Source organism: Trichoderma evansii (genome assembly GCF_050947405.1).
Source record: "Trichoderma evansii strain SZMC 28006 chromosome Unknown GGI43scaffold_3, whole genome shotgun sequence".
NCBI lineage: Eukaryota > Fungi > Ascomycota > Sordariomycetes > Hypocreales > Hypocreaceae > Trichoderma > Trichoderma evansii.
In genome coordinates, this window is record NW_028145203.1 from 76,871 (window position 1) to 93,605 (window position 16,735).

Here is a 16,735-nt window from a genome sequence, read left to right on the forward strand (position 1 = left end):
CTGCAACACCTCTCTCTAATTCTTCCATTTAAACCCTCCGTTTGAGACCGCATTTCATAATCATCATCATCATCATCATTATTAAAACGAGAAGAAAAAGGTTATATTCACACCCTTCTTTTTTATCTTTTTCTTCCTTCTTTCGGCGCACATCTATCCTATTCTTAATCTCACCAAGAAACCCGGGTTGCTCATTTCCTTCTGTTTCAACGGCCATGGCAGCCACCCGTCCAGTCTCAATGTCAGAATCACAGATCATTAATGAGAACGATTCGCCATACCGGATCGCCCTTTCGGATTTCACCGTTTCACCAAACTTCCCATTATATGAGTTCGATACAAATGATTACAAAATCGTGAACAGCCTTCTCTGGACGCCCATCTGCACCACCTTGGTGTACGCCCCAAATGCCATTCTACACATCGGATCCTCACTTATAGTGGAATGTTTGGCGCTCTTCATATTGCCGATGCTTTCTTGTGCCATCATTTTGATACCGTTAGGATTTAGTATCGGGCTATGCACATCACCGAAACGTATTGCTTTCATTCACTGTGTTTTAAGCACTCTGCAGCTACCACCTCCTATTCTAAATATCTTTATCACCGGAATTTCTCAATTTTCAGTCTACCTAAAAATGATTCTGTTTTTCATAGCATTCATTTATTTATGGCATACGCTTGATATCTGTTTAAGCGCCATCTATTTCTATCAACGTTTCAGTCAGCAACACCGACCGAAGCCTGAGGATGTCTATCTCAGGATTCTATCACCTCATTCATCCGATGAAGCCAGTTTGGACGACGAGGCCTACTCAGACGACGCCCTTGGCGAGATGTATAGGCATCAACCGAACGCTGTGACGGAGACTGATAGTTCATCTATCCAGGAGGTTCAAGAAGAACATTGCGAAACTCCCCTCCGCTGTGAAAGTCCTGCTACACAAGTCATACGCCTTCATTTTGCACCTAAATTTCGTTGGCGGTCACGAGGTCATGGTTCCCATTTCTACCCATTCAGTATCTACACTATATACGTAATCGTTCCTACATTGATGGTTCAATTTGTCGCCAATACATGTTTAATGACTCACTTTCAACGAGTTTAATGTAAGCTCCTTGAGTGATGTAAGAGCCATAATCTCTCTAGCAGATCCTGACAATCTTACAGCGCATGTTTAGCGACTGTTTGCGCATCGATCATATATATTTCAGCTCATTTTATCTTCATAAACCGATATACTAAGGACGCAAGATCGACTCCCTTAATGTTGACTCGATTTATCCGATTCATGATAATATTAAGCGCCCTATCATGGTTAGCCGTGGCGACAATTCTTCTCTTCGCTAGTACTGAGGAATTTCTTAACATCATCCTTGAGAAACGTGATTACAGGGTATTGAGTATCCTTGTGACATTCTGCGGCAAATCGCATCATAATAAGACCTATTGGTGTAGTCTAATGGCCTGTATTGCAGCCTTTGTAGAGCTGATATGTGGCGGCATTATACTCACCAACTCGTTTTATTTCTATATACCATATGCTTTTCGAGAGAGCAATTGGGTAACTATGATTCACCACGAACCTTAGTGCATATATATTATAGCATATCTACCTGGACATTTATTTTGCCAGGACTTGACTATTGTATCTTTTCAAGATAATGAATGAACAAATGAGCGAACGAAAAAGAGAAAATTACTCCACAGTAATAACGTGTCCTTGGTATTGAATTTAAATATATGGGAATAAGAGGCTTGCTTAAAAGCCATGCATTAAATCATTTAAAATCAGGAGCATTAACGTTCGAAAACGCTTCACAATCATCCAAACCCAAAGCCGGATTCTCCAACCGTCCGACTATAGCAATAAATCATTAACCACCCTTTTACTCATGTACATATACATATGTTTATGCCTCCACGTGCTTGTTAGCACCAACGACGACATCCTCGATTGTCTCGTCACTGAACTTCAGATCCTCTTCAACCGAGACGTGGTCCTTGATCTTCAAGAAGACAACGGGTGCAGCCAGGATCAGGGATCCGGCGAGGACACCCCAGGTGGCGCCAAACATGGTGTTGTAAGGGGTGTTGAGAGAGTCGAGACGCCAGAAAATAGCGGCACCAGCGGACTGGAAACCCTTGTAGAAACCTATCAAGACTTGTTAGTAAATGGATCGACCCAGGTGTCCGATGAAACAAGAAAAACTTACCAGCCAAGTTGGCAGTCTTGCGGCCAGAGTTGGACAATGATCCCATCCACCAGTAGATGTTGGTCTGCCAGATGGCATCGTAGAATCCGTAGAAGAAGTACAGGAACATGGGTCCAATGAAGAGATGGCCACCATCGGTCCAGTCAACCTTGTTTGGCTCGTAGTTGGGCTGAGAGACAACGTCACGAGTGGGCTGCATCTTCTGCCAAGCATAACCACCGCCCCAGATGGCAAAGGTGAGAACGAAAAGGAAAGCAAAGGACAGCTTGGCGCGCATGGAACGGCCAATGCCAGAGTAATCCAGAGCGTAACCGTTGATAACAGCACCGATGATCTGGGCGAGCCAGTACAGCAGGTTGTTGAGAGATCGAGTACGGATGTTGAAAGCAGCAGCGTTCATGTCGTTGTTCTGGTAGGTGTAGAAGATGTTGGAAGCGAAGAACATGGGGAACAGAAGAAGAACCCAGGGGGCGTTGTAAATAGTCTGCCACAGACCGAGGAATTCAGACTGCCATGTAGGGTTCTTCATCAGGACAATCTTGGTGCCATCCTCACGAATGACCTTGTCGGCATCCAGCAAGAAGAAGGCGACAACCAAACCGAGGAACATGAGAACGATGAAAGCAGCATAGGTGCCATCGCTGACAGTTCCGGTGTGGTTCTCAATGTTCTGAGCCAGAGGGATCTATAGTCGAACAGGTTAGCATCAGCCATTGATGAAGATGAGCTTTGGAAAAAGAAAAAAAAATCGAGAGACCCATTATAAGAGAAAAGGGGGAAATCACATACCAGAGAACCAATGACGGCGCCAAGGTTGAAAATGATCCAAAAGGTCGAGATATAGCGACCCTTCTTGTTCTCAGGGGGATAAGACATCATGACAGCACCCTGAGCAGTCCAGAGCAGACCGGCACACACACCGAGGAAAGCACCAGCAAAGATGACGAAGCCGACATTCTTGTTGTGGTTGTAGCTGAGGAAAGAGGCGCTGTAGATGCAGTAACCAAGACCACCAATACCGATAGTGAGACGAAGACCGAGACGGTTGGCAAAGGTGCCAGAGAAGAACCCAACGACGGCGAAGGTAGAGTACAGAGCGACGGAGGAGTGATCCTGGGCCGTGGTGTCGACTTGACCACCACCTCCCAGACCACTGAGAGAGTTGTACATGCCGGGGCAGAGGAAACACACCAGGGCAACCAGCAACAGCTGGATTCTGGGTGAGGCGAAGTAGATCTCACGGCCAAAGAGCTTGTAGCCCTTGTAGATCCATCCCGCGGGTCGGTCTACATACTCGTTCTGGGCGGCGGCGTATTCGTCGACGGGAGCCACCTGTCCGGTAGCTTCCACGACGTGCTTCTCTTCATCAGCCATGGCGAAGAAGAGAGGCTCAGGCCTTTCCTAATTGCTTATAAGCCTGAAGGGGGAATTTCTTTGTCGAGGATATCAACGCTCGGCAGCAAGCAGAGCGGATCTGTCTTGGGGTTGGCGGAGCTGCGCACGCAAGTTCCAACGGGAGGTAGCCGAAGCCGTGGAACAAGATTGAGGAGCGGACACTGAAGAAAAGAAAAGCTCAAGAGAGGATCCAGAAAGGAATCTGGGGGACCTGATGATATATGAATTGTCGTGGCGCAGATCTGACGGGCCCAGTGCTTTTGGAGGGTAGTATCGGCAGGGCTACCCCATCCCGCAATTGCTTCCAGGGGATGGAACGACCAAAGGGCCAAGGTCAAGGTTGCTTGACTTTTAGCACCAGACTAGCTCTCCAGCAACCACTTTCTATTATGGTCCTATGGATGGACGGATGAGCGGCGAGGCAACCAGGAATTGGTGCGGAGACTGAGCTGGGGGCAGCGGCTGGATGATGGACCACAAAGTCACACCACAATCATCAGCATGCGGACTGGTACCTTGGAGGCGACTGCTGTACGAGAAAGGAGTGTAGAGAAGGATGGCCGCCAGACGGTACCTAGTGCCTAGCCTCGTGCAAGCAGAGTGCATACAACGTGGATCCCGGGGCGTTGGTAGCAGCCAAGGGAAATGCGCGAGAGCCTGCGCTGGACGAAAGAGGACCTGGTTGGCTAAGCTAAAATGTTAATAAGTACGGCAATGCGACCTTGGAGGACGGGCAGGGGTCGCTGTTGGCCCTGAGCGTAACGGGGTGGATCAAGAAGAAAGGTTGCATCAACAGGCTACGTGACAATCGGGAATGTGGGAAGGGCGCTGACTAGTGCTCGTACAAGCCGTGCTAGTCCTGTCCGTTGCAGAGGAGACGAGATAGCAGGAGAGCGGTTCGCTGGGCCGAGAGCCATGATGATGGTGGTGGCTTTTGAGAGAACAACGAGAAGAGTTCCGTGATGTTTTGCAGCTGGTGGCACAGGTATGTACGTACCTGCCAACAATTGCCAGAGCAACCAACAGGCGTACCTCAGGCATGATCCACGGCGTGGAGTGACAATCAGTGGTTGGCATGTGCCTTGTGCTTTTGGCCGATGCATACCGATACGATATCTTTTACAATCTACTTATTATAGAATACCGTTTTCCCGACGTCGGGAGAATGATAACGAGATATCAAAGATGGATCATTATCTATCACGCCCTGACAGCAGATGAGATGGCATGACACGCTGCACTGATAGGGAGTAACATGCTTCAACACGGCAAGATTGGCGTCTGCCCTCGTATCTTAGGCGGCCGACACCAAAAAAAAAAAAAAAGTTCACACCGTCACAAGACAAAAAGCCAGCTAGGAACAAATTGATACAGTACGTAAAGAATTACAGATTAGAATGGGTTAAAAAAAAAATGCACTAATACCCAGCGAAAAGGAGACCAGGGTTTGGCTTTTCTTTTTTTTGATGAGCGAGGAGCCGTCTGGTGGAGCAGCGCCACTCGGCTAGGCCGCCACAGCAGCACGCGACTGATGAAATGCCAGAGTCGAGATCGCAATGAATTTCAATGAATGGATATAGCCTGGTAGGTACGGAAGTACATGAGATAACCTCAAGGTAGCAGCCGTGGGGTGAAGTTGTTGGGCCAAAGATAGGATCGGTATCGCATGTACTCATGACTGTGATAGCAAAGGTGTATGTAGCCCGTCATCTGAGAGATTGGACGGCTCTGTTGGTTTCAACCGCCAGCCAGCATGTAGCAGCAGCACACGCATTGGTCAAAGGCAAAATGCAACCCATGTCGCATTCGATATTGCTTTTCCTGCACTAGTAGGCAGATGCAGAAAGGCAGGGTCCGAACAAGGGAACAACTTTTCTGAGCCGTCTTTGCCCCGCGGTGTGGCTGTCTCCTATAGAGTTGGAGTAACTACTCTTTTGGTCCTACTTTGTATAGTATGTATTCTATTTTTTATTATTTATATTTTTTTGCGAATGGGTGTGGTGGCGTTGCAGTTTAGGTTGGAGTCAAGCCCGCTGTTTGAATCGCTCTGCCCGTCCCCCAGATTCTTCCCCATACCCAATTAGCTGATTTTCATCTGCTCTCTGCCCGCTCGCCAAATCCTCATCGCTCGCTTCCACCAAGCAAAAACAAGGCGTTGGCATCGAGGAGGCCATCCCTGGCCACCTCACAGGCTGGCCACGCTACATCCTTCCCTCCTACCCGTATCGGATAAGGCTGGGTCCTCGTATCTCACATCGTCCAGTAAGCCGAGCTGGGGTCCCTCCCAACTCGTCAGGCAATGCCAATTGCTCTGGGGGAAACAAAAAAAAAAGTTGCCTTTAGCGAACAAGGGCGCTGTACCTCTTGCCTGTCGTCCTCTCCCACCCCTGCGATATCACCAAAACGAACCTGTCAGCTCGCGGATGAAGGCCCGAATGGCCCCAGCCGCTGGTTGGTCACCTTGGGGATTTGGCACAGATCGAGGCGTCCGCCACCGCCCCTCGAAATGCAAAAACGAACATTAGCCTCCAGCAGAGCTCGCGCTGACTGGCCGCCTGCGACCCCTGGGCGAAATTCCCAATGGGCTAAACAGCAGCCGATGCCGCGAGACTGTGCTGCACCCTGAGGAGGGAAAAAGGTCCGGGGCGGGGCGCGCTTCGGCATGGGGGCCAGCTAGGAGCCAGTGGTGCTAGCACAAATTATGGTAGCCACATGATGAGGATAAGAGGCTGCAGGCTGATTCATGGAACAAAGCATGTACTGGCGGTCGCTTCATCTTCGGCTATCAGGCTCTGATACCGTAGCCGGCACTGGTGCTACAGCACTTCCTTCGCGCCATCAGCAGTAAACGGTACTTGTCCAGGCATTGAATCCTCGTGTCCGGCACATGCTCGCACATTACGAGAGAGAGAGAGAGAGAGAGAGCGCATGACACGCCACATGATGCAGTAGTACAGTAGACGCAGCAGCATCCCATCCTATCCCATCCCATTGCCAGCATCCTACCGCCATACGAGCGCGATACACGCGATACGATACGGGACGCTGCTAAACCTGCACAGAAATCCAACTACCCTCGGAAATCCTTCTTGGGCGCTTCTCGATCGCACCAACGAGCGCCGCCACACCAGACCAGCGCCGGCTCTGGGGCCAAGCCAGAAAACGGGTCACCCGCCTGCGAGAAGCCGAAGCGCCAGCTCCTTTGGCCTGGAGATCGTTTCTTTAAAGTTCCGAGTTGGGCCTAGGCCACCCATGTAACGTTCCCTCGTCCCGTCCTTTTCGGTATCTATTTCCTCAAGCCACAAAACCGCAGAGTCATGGCGGCTGACTAACTCTAGTAGCGACTTATCTTGACCTCTCCCCATGATCCCGTAATTTTAGCATTTCGAGATCTTGGGAATCGACTCATACTTTTCAGCTCGGCCATCAATCAGGACGCTAGAAGCTCCCTTGATACTGACACTAGCAGTATCAGCAGCAAACAGTACAGGGTTCTGCAGCTGTCTTCAGCTAGGGCCATGCTATAACATTGTGCCAAGAGAGGATACATACCAATCCAATTAGCTGATGGCCTCTTGTGTTGGGTATCGCTGCACTGGCTCGTGACATTTCCTCTAAATGCTGTTCCGAGGCTTTGGGGCCCGTCAAAAGGATGCGCGGGCCTCCACACTCCCAATGGCTATCGCGGGGCCCCAGCTATATTCTCCCCAGATGTACTTGTTACAAACAGAGGCAGTGGTGATTAATTGCATGTACAGTGAATGGCCAGATTTCAATAGGACAGCAAGAGTGTGTATTCTCCTCTCCCAATGTCTAGAACTAGTTTTTTTATTACCATTCTCTTACTTGTTCCTCTCGTAAGCACTCTCGCCTCCTAATATGTACATACATGCATTTATGAGTTCCCTTATCCGACTAGCCGCGAGATGCTCTGCTGCAGTCCAGCCAAGCACACCGGCCGATCCCTTTAATCTTTTTGGCTACCCCTCACCAAAGCGCGCTGCATCCCCGAGAGAGAGCCAGGGAGCTCCAACCTACAAGTACCTAGACCTACATCTATACATGCGTAGATACATCCGTTATCGTTTGTAGTGTGGTGGTGTGGTGTGGTTCACGGTTTAATATATTGGCAATTCAATGGCGGCAACGCACTACTGTATGAATTCCATGCCTCCCCACGCCCTCAACCAGTAAGAAAGCGCAAAAGCCCACACACGGCGAGATAGACGAGAAGAAAGCCTTTTTGCCCACACACTCACTCCATAACGGAGTCCTCGGTTGCCGGACGCTGGATAAATTAAAACGGTACACGGTACCAACACCTTCATACGGATCGTGCTCCGTACTGTACCAGCTCATCCCAGGCGTCTTGTCTCCAGAAAAGAAATGTTACATTCGCCTGGCAAGACTAAAACGGGTCGCGCGAGGCGTATCAGAGGTACATTGTACGCTCATTACGTACACGCTAATACTACATGTCACCAGCCAATCTCCAAATGTCATTTTTTACAGTGCGATGATCCTCATGCTTTATTCGTATTATACGTGAACTAAATCTAGAAAGATTACAGGAATCTCTATCAACATGCTGACCAAAACTTGTGCTCAAGTATTCAATAGTTATTCTATAGTAGTTTCAGCTCAACTCACCACATCACTCACCGCAGTATTCCATATCATCTCCCCATATCAATATATCCACACTCCCTGTCCCTTTTACTTATCAATCCTCGTGCAAAGCAACAATCCCAGGTTCCACCAACCAATCGAGCATGTTACCTACCTACTTACCACCTTACTCTAGTCCCTTGCCCACCTCCCAATAGTCCAATCTGAAGGAGCTGATCTCACAACGTTGGATTCCATTTCCCCGGCCTCTACCTAAAGCCCCAGCCTGGGCCTAGACAGTCCCAGACTAACCAGCAGCCAAGCCATCTGACATGCCTCCATCTCCATCTCCATCTACATCTACATCTCCATGCCTTCTATCCGCTCCATCCCTCCATCTTCAACATACATGGCTAGGCATGTGCCAGTATACATAGGCTTTCCGTGTCTGCCACGTGTACGGGGTTACATCTTTCATATGCATCGCCATCTCGGCCCATCTCAGCCATGACTAGGCGCCGATGACAATCGAGCTAGCTTGCAATTTCAAACACGAATTCTGAGAAGATCCCTTGTGCTTCCGTCATTTGTACTCTTCTTTCATTTGAATGGAAAATGAATTCAAATTTTCCTTCAACTCGCTCTACCTGGTTTAATTTGCCATCTGATACAGATTTTAACTCCATGTAACACATAAACTCCCCTTTTACCATGCCCTCCAACCCACCTCATCCTATCATGACGCCATTCCAGGACCGCTCAAGCATGTTCGCGTTTCACACTTCTTCCCAACAACTTGATAAAAAAGGACAGATCGTGTATCATCTCATTCAATCGGATTTGCTCCAAAATTAGGCCCTTTTGTGTTCCAACGCCCATGCACCCGATAGAAAATTGAAAGCCAGAGTCACCAACGCCGTTACCTTCCACCCCCTTCCGAACGAACGATTCAACAAAAAGGAAAAGAAAAAAAAAAATCGTGCAGTGAGGCATCAGAATGGAGCAACGCACCCTCTGAGCTCTCCTATATTCAATAAACCTCTTTACTGGAGGTATTTCAAATAACGAGGGCACCCAATTATAGAAAAGTTAAAACGACGCTCTTAGTAGCATTATAAGAGCTTTTCGCCTATTCTCATCTCAATGAAGAAACCGTCGTTCCGATCAACGGCGTGCTCAGTACCGCCTCAGTTTAGCGATATAGTGCCTCGCGTTTCACGATTTATCATAGAGTGTAACCAGAAAACAATGCCGGGGTATCGAAATCAAAAGTAGGTAGAAATGTATATGTGGATGCCGGTACGTAGAATTTTAAGAAGTTTCATTTCCTGACTGGAAGGAGGAAATGAAAACAAGGCAAGCTCATGTGTCCTTAAGCTTGTGGTGTTGAATTTTGTCCAACACGATCACGCGTAATCCAGCCGAAAATATCGGGTCGACCAGCCGCTGCCGCCGATGCCGTTGCCGGCGACTCAGCAGTCTCTCGCTTCAGGATGGGTTCCCGAGGTTCAAGCAAGAGACTCTTTCGATAGTATGTCACTTGAACGTTTCCTTTGCTTGCTTCACGGACCAGCTCAAACTGTGCTGATAACCAGTCCTGCATATCAGGCAGCTCCGTCAGCCTATAAGGTATTTGAAAACGTTGAAGTTCACCAATGATCTTGGCCGTCTTAGTATGCTTGTCGAAGTTGACGACCGTCAAACCGCCTGCGCCGTCTACTTCAGATTCGCTCCCCAAAGATACACGCTTCGTTGACGGGTTACCGATATCAACAAAAGTCAAGTCAGTAAGATACATGCCAAGGAACGGCAGGCAGGGAGGGACGTGGTCATGTAGTTTTGTGCGAAGAACTTTGTTGTTTTGTGCTGGCTCTACAATCTCCTGCAGGCTACGGAGCGCATCTTTACGCTTCTGTGATATCGCATCCCAAGTCTTTCGCAGACGAGTGATGGTGCTGCTGTTAAGGGAGCAGATGATGGCCATCAAGCCATCGTAGTTATGAAGCTCCAAGAATGACTGTGCAATTTTGATCCACTGCTTGATGACGGCGGCGCGCTTTTTGAGCTCTGGATGTTGAAGAATTGAACCGGCAACCATGTTCGATAGGTCGGTTGATAGAGCAGTCATGGCTTTGACGTTTGGAGCATCGGCTCCGCTCTTCTTCATCCACTGAGAGGCCAGGAGCTCCTCTGGCAAGATACCAGAAAAGATGTTCATCTGCTTGACGGTCAATTGGCGGGCAAGTTCTAGCGGATCAAAGTCGAGTATTGTAGGTGCGACACCTCCGGCTTTGAAGGACTGCAGTGCACTTTGTTGGCCCTTGGAGATGATAGAAGAGGGAAGAGGAAGATCCGCCGGAACGTATTGGCCGATGGCCGTGCTAGTCTTGCCCATAGAAGAGACAAGCCGAGGCACCAGTGCGCCTTCATTAGACACACGAGTAGTTAATTCCAGCAGCCGAGACCCAGCAGATGGTAGTATAGCATTAAGCCGATTCTCAGCAAAGGGAATAATGAGCTTCAGTGCATCTCGGTCGGTCTGGTCGCGCCAGTGAGACTCAAGCCAGCCCTTGAAAGCATTATATACCCGCAAGCGAATCGGGCCTGAGGTTTGCGGCGACTCTTCCGCATATTCAAATCGGTCTATGAGTGCCTCTGTCAACTGTATGGGAGTGGCAAAAAGTCTGAACGTCAAGTAAAACGTTGAAACGAATGTGGCATCGGGAGTAGCTTCGTGAGTGGTCAAACGTTCAACCAATGCTGGAAGTGTACCACCCGTCACTTGGCCTTCTTTGTTGAACACTAGTTCGTGTGCGTATGTCTTCATCAACAATTTGGACTCGACATCATCAGCTTCTTCGGTATGAGTAGAGCTTCCGGCAGCGCTCAGCTCAGATAAAGAGGGCTGGTTTCGGGGAACCAGCGTTTGGTCAGGGGTAGTGGCTCGCGTTGAGCTCTGGGATACGATACTGACTTCTGAGTCTCTACTCAGATATGTCGTGCTGCTTCCAGCACTGGAGCCAGCCATGCTATCAAAAGACGAGTGAAGGTCCTGTTCGCGAGCAGAGCCATTGCCAGCCGTATCTGCGGGTATCGAGGTTGTGGTAAGTTTTGGGAGAGGAGGGAGTGTTCGACCAACAGATGTAGCGGAGGACGCTGGACTGGATACGGCTTCTCCCATTACCGATGAGGGCCGAGAGTTTTTGGGGGAAGTGGCCGGTGGCGTAGCCTCTGCATCAGGCTGGCTATCGGGGACACGAGGTAAAGGTTTATCAAGTGCCACGACACTTGGCCGTCTGGTAGTGGAGCTTCTGGCAGGGGAGCTTCTGGCAGGGGAGCTTCTGGCAGGGGAGCTTCTGGCAGGGGAGCTTCTGGCAGGTGAGCTTGCCGATCCGACGACACTGGCAGCCTCGGATCTCTCTGCCACTGATGGCGTCCTCGATCTAGTTGCAGTGGCATCCAGAACAATTAAATCCAAAGGTAGAGCATTCCCAACAGACTCAAGCTCAAAATCTCCTGACCTCTCGATTACACCTTTTGTCAATGCGACGCATTCTCCAGCCGCCCTCACACAGCTTGTCGCGGAATGTAGCATGATGTTGTTATCCTGTGGCATAATGATATCTGCCCCTTCTGTTTCCGCATTTACCAAAGTATCCCGAGCAGCGCACACCAAGTCTTGAATACGCTCCAGAAGAGCATCTCTTGATGAGACCAAGGCGTTGATCATGGAGCTGCTCTGCGTACTAACCGCATCAACAACAGCCATGAGCTCTCCTCCAGAAATAGCAGACTGCTTGATGGCTGTTGCAAGCTCATGTCGCGATTGTGACTGCAGATGCAGGCGGCCGATGAAAGATCCAAGATGAGAAAGAAACTTATCGTGGCTTTTGCTAAGACGCTCAGACACAAGGTGTTGAGGGCGTGAAAGCGGAGATGGTCCAGCTAGCGATAATCGGTGAGCCATGTTTGCGGAAAGACGATTCACATGTGTCATGCTAGCTTGAGAATGTCGATTTGAATTGGTGCCAACCTGGGCGTTCAATGACGATAATCTCTTGCTCCAGCGGCTGGGCTGGGCTGGTCGCGCAGCAGCATTGGTCTCTTCAGAAGCAAGGGAAGTCTCATCGCCAGCTGTAGCAGCAGCAGAAGCGCGGTCATCTGGAACTGTTTGCGTCTGTTCGGCAAACGCACCCCGATCTGCGGGAGGTGTAGGCGGTACACAGGTCTCTTCAATTACGGGAGGCATTGTATTAATGGTGTGTGAGGACGAGTGAGCTCGCTTATCATCATCTAGAACATCGAGAAACCGTACTCCCTTTGTGACGACTTTAAACGCCTTTAATATCATTTGGTCCACGACGTCATTCACTTCATCAGGGAACTCAAATGCCACTTGTTGAAGGTCTTGGAGCTGCTTCGCCGTTTTCACAAGTGATGAAAGTTCTGATAGTAGTGATTTGCGGCATCTGCGTAGGGGATCACATCGCTTAATGAGCATTGATTCACGAGTTAGACATCGAGTGCGCTCCTATACGGAATATGTTAGTTTTAGTAGCCGATTGACAGTCACGCTATCTATTATAAGACGACTCACCAGCAGATAGCGCACTCCACCGATGAGGCCTTTCATAAACTCTTGGCTCTGAAACATATGGTCCTCATCAATCGTTGTTATTCGTAGTAGATCCCAAAAATTAAGTAATGCTTTGAGGAGGCTGCGCATTTCCTCCGGCTCATATGCCTCGCAGTAGTTGGTTGGAAGCCAGCCCCTGGCGCCTGATGTTAGAAGCGTCCCATCTGCCCATCCGTTTGTATGGATTGAGTGCACCAGAACAACGTCTCCTTCGTCTAGTGGTAGAGTAACGCTAGAATCGGCCATTGCAAGAGTCGGGTGAAAAGGATAAAAGGCGCGGAGGAAATTGTGGAAAACGGGCGGCATATGGGCCGTAGGTACGGAGGAGAGGTCCTCTTGCGAGCCATTGGGAGTAACTGGTGGCGTCATTTGAGAGCGAAGATGTGAGGTTTCCAAATTTGATTCGCCTTTGGGAGTTTGGTCGTTTAAGGGAGAGCCATTGCCGGCCTCTTCAGGTCGAGACTTTGTGAGATCCAGAGGAGCCACCTGAAGGCTCGCTCGCATATGATTGTCGCTCAGCATTGGGAGGGCCAAGGACACTGGTTGTTGATCAGGTCATCGGATAACAGTCTCTCAGTTCAGGACCCAGCGCCCGATGGCCGGTATCAGATAGAGTTTAAACAAAAGCAGGCTGATATCGGGTCCCGGGGGGAATCACAGCGAATATCCAATAGTCAGGAAGTGGTAGAGTCGTCTGTGCTGTGTGCCGAGAGGAGAAGAAGACAGTATTCCCAGCAGCCGTAAATTGCAGATTTGAAAAGGGTCTAGTTTATTCGCTTTGTAGATCGCGTTGTTTTGGTGTTTAATGCAAGCTCTGCTAAGAGAAGAAGGTGGAAAGAGATGTGGTCGTGCCGAAGCTCAGGAGCGACGAGCTGGTGGCGCAGTGCGCAGGGCAGCTCCTGAGGTAGACTTGGGCTTTGGTATCCGAACGTGATGGATCGAACTGAACTGCGTCATCAGCAAAAGCGCACCATGCCTCGGCGATGCTGTGTTGTGGCAAGCAGAGCCTAGCCGTGGCTGGAATGAAAGGAGGTCGTGATGGGAGGCGGGAAGCGGAGCCAAGCAGGAATGAACAACACTTCATTCGCCCGGTAGCTTCCGTGACAACACGATGCTGGCGATGGCGGGAATGGCGGAGACGACCAGCAGCTCAAGGGCCACAGAGCGATCGTGACGCCGCCTTACGCAGCAATGAACCCGTCTGTCCTTGGTATGTTTTTTTTTTGTTCTTTTTGGGGGGAGATTGGAGATGGAGCTGGTGCTGGGAGCTAGCGCAGGGATGGTGCTATAGCAAATAATACTTGGGTACTTACAGCTTCAGTCAACACCTATAGCGAGGATGGACAGGCCCAAGCGATATTACGATGAGAGCCAGTGCGTCTGTGAGCCGCTGAATCGAGCGGTTCGGTGCAGGCAGAATCGAGATCAGAGGCCAGACTTTGGGGAGAATCGGAATGCAAGACTGGCCATGCACTGCGGCGATCCGAGTCGGGTGCGCACGAGCAGGGTTGGACGTTGTAAGGGTTCGCGCAGTGGGCTCAATTCAGTGTCTTGGCCCCGTGGCTCAGGCGCTTCCCTGGTGGCAGTATGTACTTCGTACCCGATCCCACGTTCTTGCTTCAGGCGACGACGAAAGGCCTGCGAGGGTGGATTGGTTTTTTTTTTAATCAAAGTCGTCCAACGGCCACTCCGTATCCAGATATAGCCTCTGGTGGGTTCAGCCCTTTTGGCGTTTCCCGCTTTGAATCTGGCTTCTCTTGCGATTGTCGTCGTGCGTCTGTCTGTCTGTATGTCTGTCGGCTTGGTTTTGTTGCGTGAACTCCAAGCTAATGTTCGTTTCGTCTTTCGTGTTCAAGTTCAAAGCCACACAGCAGCGTCCTTTCCAACCAGTGGGCAGCGAATGATACTCGTATGCTCAAGTCCACACGTAGGTGAGGGAATCAAGAAGAAAGAAAAGGTCAGACAGCCGTCTCTGAGTCTGGCAGCTCCGGGGAGGCTGCTGTTTATTGCTTGGAAAAGCTGGATTGGTGCGTGTCCATCTGAGTAACTACTTTGTTCTACCCACCAGCATGTTCCGCTTCGCCACCAATCACTCGCCCCCTTTGGCCAATTCGTCACCTCCAAAGGCGTGTGCTGCCAACTCGTATCCACGCCCCTAGATACTGTACATGTTTGATGCTGTCTTCGTCACCAGAGGCTAATGTCCCTTGCCCAGGGTATCAGAGTGACAGAAGACAGACAGCAGCAACATAGAGTGCTCGGGGACAAGGGGAGCCGCCAGAGGCACACCAAGCGCCTGCGCTAACAGGACAATCCGCAGGGGTTTTGATGGACTGCCAAGGACATGAGCAGGGATACATGCAGGGGTTTTGCAGAGGTCTCCTCCAACATCACCAAGTGGCCCCTGCCCACGCTTGGTCCATGCTCTCAAGCTGTCTAGCATAGCACCAGCAGCAGCATGTCATTGTGCAGTGGCGCCTCCCGAGGCGACGGGAGCAACGGTCAAGCTGAGACGCAAATTGGCCAGAGCCAGCAGTGGAAATATGGCAGGCAATACGGCGGCGCCGCACCGTGGAAAAGGCTGCACTCACAGCTATGAGTATATCTCATTTTTCATGATGTTTGATGTCAGAAATACTCAGACAGCTGACTACGAAAGCTTTTAGAGTTCGTCTTATTATGCTCCCTACTCCGCACGAGCGCCCCGATTCCAGGGCGCAATCATAGACACTGATGACCACCTAAGGAACCTTACTCTAGATTGCGCCACAATAAATTCGCTGGTGGTGTCAAACTATGGAGTCAATTGCTATCAGATACATCCTGCAGGGAGACATTGGCCAAGCCCCTGGGTATTGAGTGCCATTGTAATCTCTTAGTGCTCTTACTACTAGTAGTAGTAGTATGGCGCTGGAGTCGACCTTTTGTTGAGTAGTCTCCCTCCCTTTGCGATCCATCAGTTTTCATGCCAATAAGAGAAAGAATGGCGCTGCCATTCGGAAGCCGCAGCTCCAGTACGAGGCGCTCTTCTCCTCAAAATAAGGAGTGCGATTTCGTATCGTATTTCAAATTGCTGACCTACCAGCAAACACTAACCACAGGCGGGCAGACCGGGAGTCAGTGGAATTCAGCTCTTTTTTAGAGGAAAAAAATAAAGGGAAAAAAGGGGATCATTGGTAATGTTGCCCCGAGCAGTAGTCGCGCCCAACTACTCGTACTGCAATTACAAACCAGGACAAGTCCTTGCGTTAGCAACCAACTACGGCTCCAGCTCACACTAGATATCAGCCACCGCCGTGCAGCAATAGTGCTGTGAGAAAACAGCTAGTTAACCAAAGGTCTTAACTTGGGGCCTATTTCCAGTCTCTAAAATACAAGACAGACCTTAAAAAAAGACACTCTCGTCAGAAGCTGTTTCAGCCAATACAGGCACCTAGAAGCATCCTCGAGGGTGCGGTTTGCTTCGAGCAATAACGCCCAAGACAGACCGAGATATCCATACAATATGTTTTACACTTGTCTCATTTTTTCCATCTTTTGATTGGCGAAAAGAAAGACGATATCCAATTTTCAAAGACAAAGAGAGCATCTACTGCTGGAACTTGGGTTACAAGACACCTGATCAATCTGTCAGCCCACAGCTGTGATTTGTGATTTATCGATTTCTGACAAGTGCGCCGCATCCCCAGTATTCTAGGTTCAGTAGTGTCGCTCTGCTCTGACACATATCCTGAGTCTCCCAGCTTCATGCTACGAGCACTCGCTGTATATGCCAATTCTGACAGAATCCCATTTCTATACTAGACCAAGCAACACCTCCAGAAAACCTTCGAATTGGGCATTATCCTCTCGATCTACGGCCTATCTTTGGCGTACTAT

General features: G+C 49.7%; 6 protein-coding genes across 6 annotated transcripts; 3 read left to right on the plus strand and 3 right to left on the minus strand.

Annotated features, from left to right (window-relative positions):
* The first annotated feature begins 26 nt into the window (after window positions 1-26).
* On the plus strand, window positions 27-1,188 carry GGI43DRAFT_233202 (uncharacterized protein). The gene has a single exon (XM_083200551.1). The coding sequence runs from the start codon at window positions 216-218 to the stop codon at window positions 1,107-1,109; it is 894 nt and encodes a 297-aa protein (XP_083063741.1). The 5' UTR covers window positions 27-215; the 3' UTR covers window positions 1,110-1,188.
* Window positions 1,189-1,789, plus strand: GGI43DRAFT_233216 (uncharacterized protein). Its single transcript, XM_083200552.1, has one exon. It carries the CDS (start codon window positions 1,269-1,271, stop codon window positions 1,590-1,592), a length of 324 nt encoding a protein of 107 aa, XP_083063742.1. The 5' UTR covers window positions 1,189-1,268; the 3' UTR covers window positions 1,593-1,789.
* GGI43DRAFT_233228 (major facilitator superfamily domain-containing protein) lies at window positions 1,754-3,799 on the minus strand. The gene is made up of 3 exons (XM_083200553.1): window positions 3,007-3,799; window positions 2,218-2,902; window positions 1,754-2,156 (listed from the first exon to the last, which is right to left on the minus strand). Exons 1-3 carry the CDS (start codon window positions 3,589-3,591, stop codon window positions 1,915-1,917), a joined length of 1,512 nt encoding a protein of 503 aa, XP_083063743.1. The 5' UTR covers window positions 3,592-3,799; the 3' UTR covers window positions 1,754-1,914.
* A 2,518-nt stretch (window positions 3,800-6,317) lies between these two features.
* GGI43DRAFT_233267 (uncharacterized protein) lies at window positions 6,318-6,696 on the minus strand. The gene has a single exon (XM_083200554.1). It carries the CDS (start codon window positions 6,611-6,613, stop codon window positions 6,398-6,400), a length of 216 nt encoding a protein of 71 aa, XP_083063744.1. The 5' UTR covers window positions 6,614-6,696; the 3' UTR covers window positions 6,318-6,397.
* Window positions 6,697-9,402: 2,706 nt separating this feature from the next.
* GGI43DRAFT_233284 (ras guanine nucleotide exchange factor domain-containing protein) lies at window positions 9,403-13,604 on the minus strand. The gene is made up of 2 exons (XM_083200555.1): window positions 12,818-13,604; window positions 9,403-12,751 (listed from the first exon to the last, which is right to left on the minus strand). Exons 1-2 carry the CDS (start codon window positions 13,376-13,378, stop codon window positions 9,593-9,595), a joined length of 3,720 nt encoding a protein of 1,239 aa, XP_083063745.1. The 5' UTR covers window positions 13,379-13,604; the 3' UTR covers window positions 9,403-9,592.
* A 464-nt stretch (window positions 13,605-14,068) lies between these two features.
* GGI43DRAFT_233364 (uncharacterized protein) lies at window positions 14,069-14,834 on the plus strand. The gene is made up of 2 exons (XM_083200557.1): window positions 14,069-14,643; window positions 14,698-14,834. Exon 1 carries the CDS (start codon window positions 14,196-14,198, stop codon window positions 14,559-14,561), a length of 366 nt encoding a protein of 121 aa, XP_083063746.1. The 5' UTR covers window positions 14,069-14,195; the 3' UTR covers window positions 14,562-14,643; window positions 14,698-14,834.
* The last annotated feature ends 1,901 nt before the right edge of the window (window positions 14,835-16,735 follow it).

Coding starts and splice junctions, on each gene's coding strand:
- GGI43DRAFT_233202 (XM_083200551.1), top strand. CDS start 216: ATGGCAGCCACCCGTCCAGTCTCAATGTCAGAATCACAGATCATTAAT.
- GGI43DRAFT_233364 (XM_083200557.1), top strand. CDS start 14,196: ATGGACAGGCCCAAGCGATATTACGATGAGAGCCAGTGCGTCTGTGAG.
- GGI43DRAFT_233284 (XM_083200555.1), bottom strand. CDS start 13,378: ATGCTGAGCGACAATCATATGCGAGCGAGCCTTCAGGTGGCTCCTCTG. Junction 12,752..12,817: donor GTGGAGTGCGCTATCTGCTG/GTGAGTCGTCTT, acceptor TATTCCGTATAG/GAGCGCACTCGATGTCTAAC.
- GGI43DRAFT_233216 (XM_083200552.1), top strand. CDS start 1,269: ATGTTGACTCGATTTATCCGATTCATGATAATATTAAGCGCCCTATCA.
- GGI43DRAFT_233228 (XM_083200553.1), bottom strand. CDS start 3,591: ATGGCTGATGAAGAGAAGCACGTCGTGGAAGCTACCGGACAGGTGGCT. Junction 2,903..3,006: donor GCGCCGTCATTGGTTCTCTG/GTATGTGATTTC, acceptor GTTCGACTATAG/ATCCCTCTGGCTCAGAACAT. Junction 2,157..2,217: donor CAAGACTGCCAACTTGGCTG/GTAAGTTTTTCT, acceptor AAGTCTTGATAG/GTTTCTACAAGGGTTTCCAG.
- GGI43DRAFT_233267 (XM_083200554.1), bottom strand. CDS start 6,613: ATGCTGGCAATGGGATGGGATAGGATGGGATGCTGCTGCGTCTACTGT.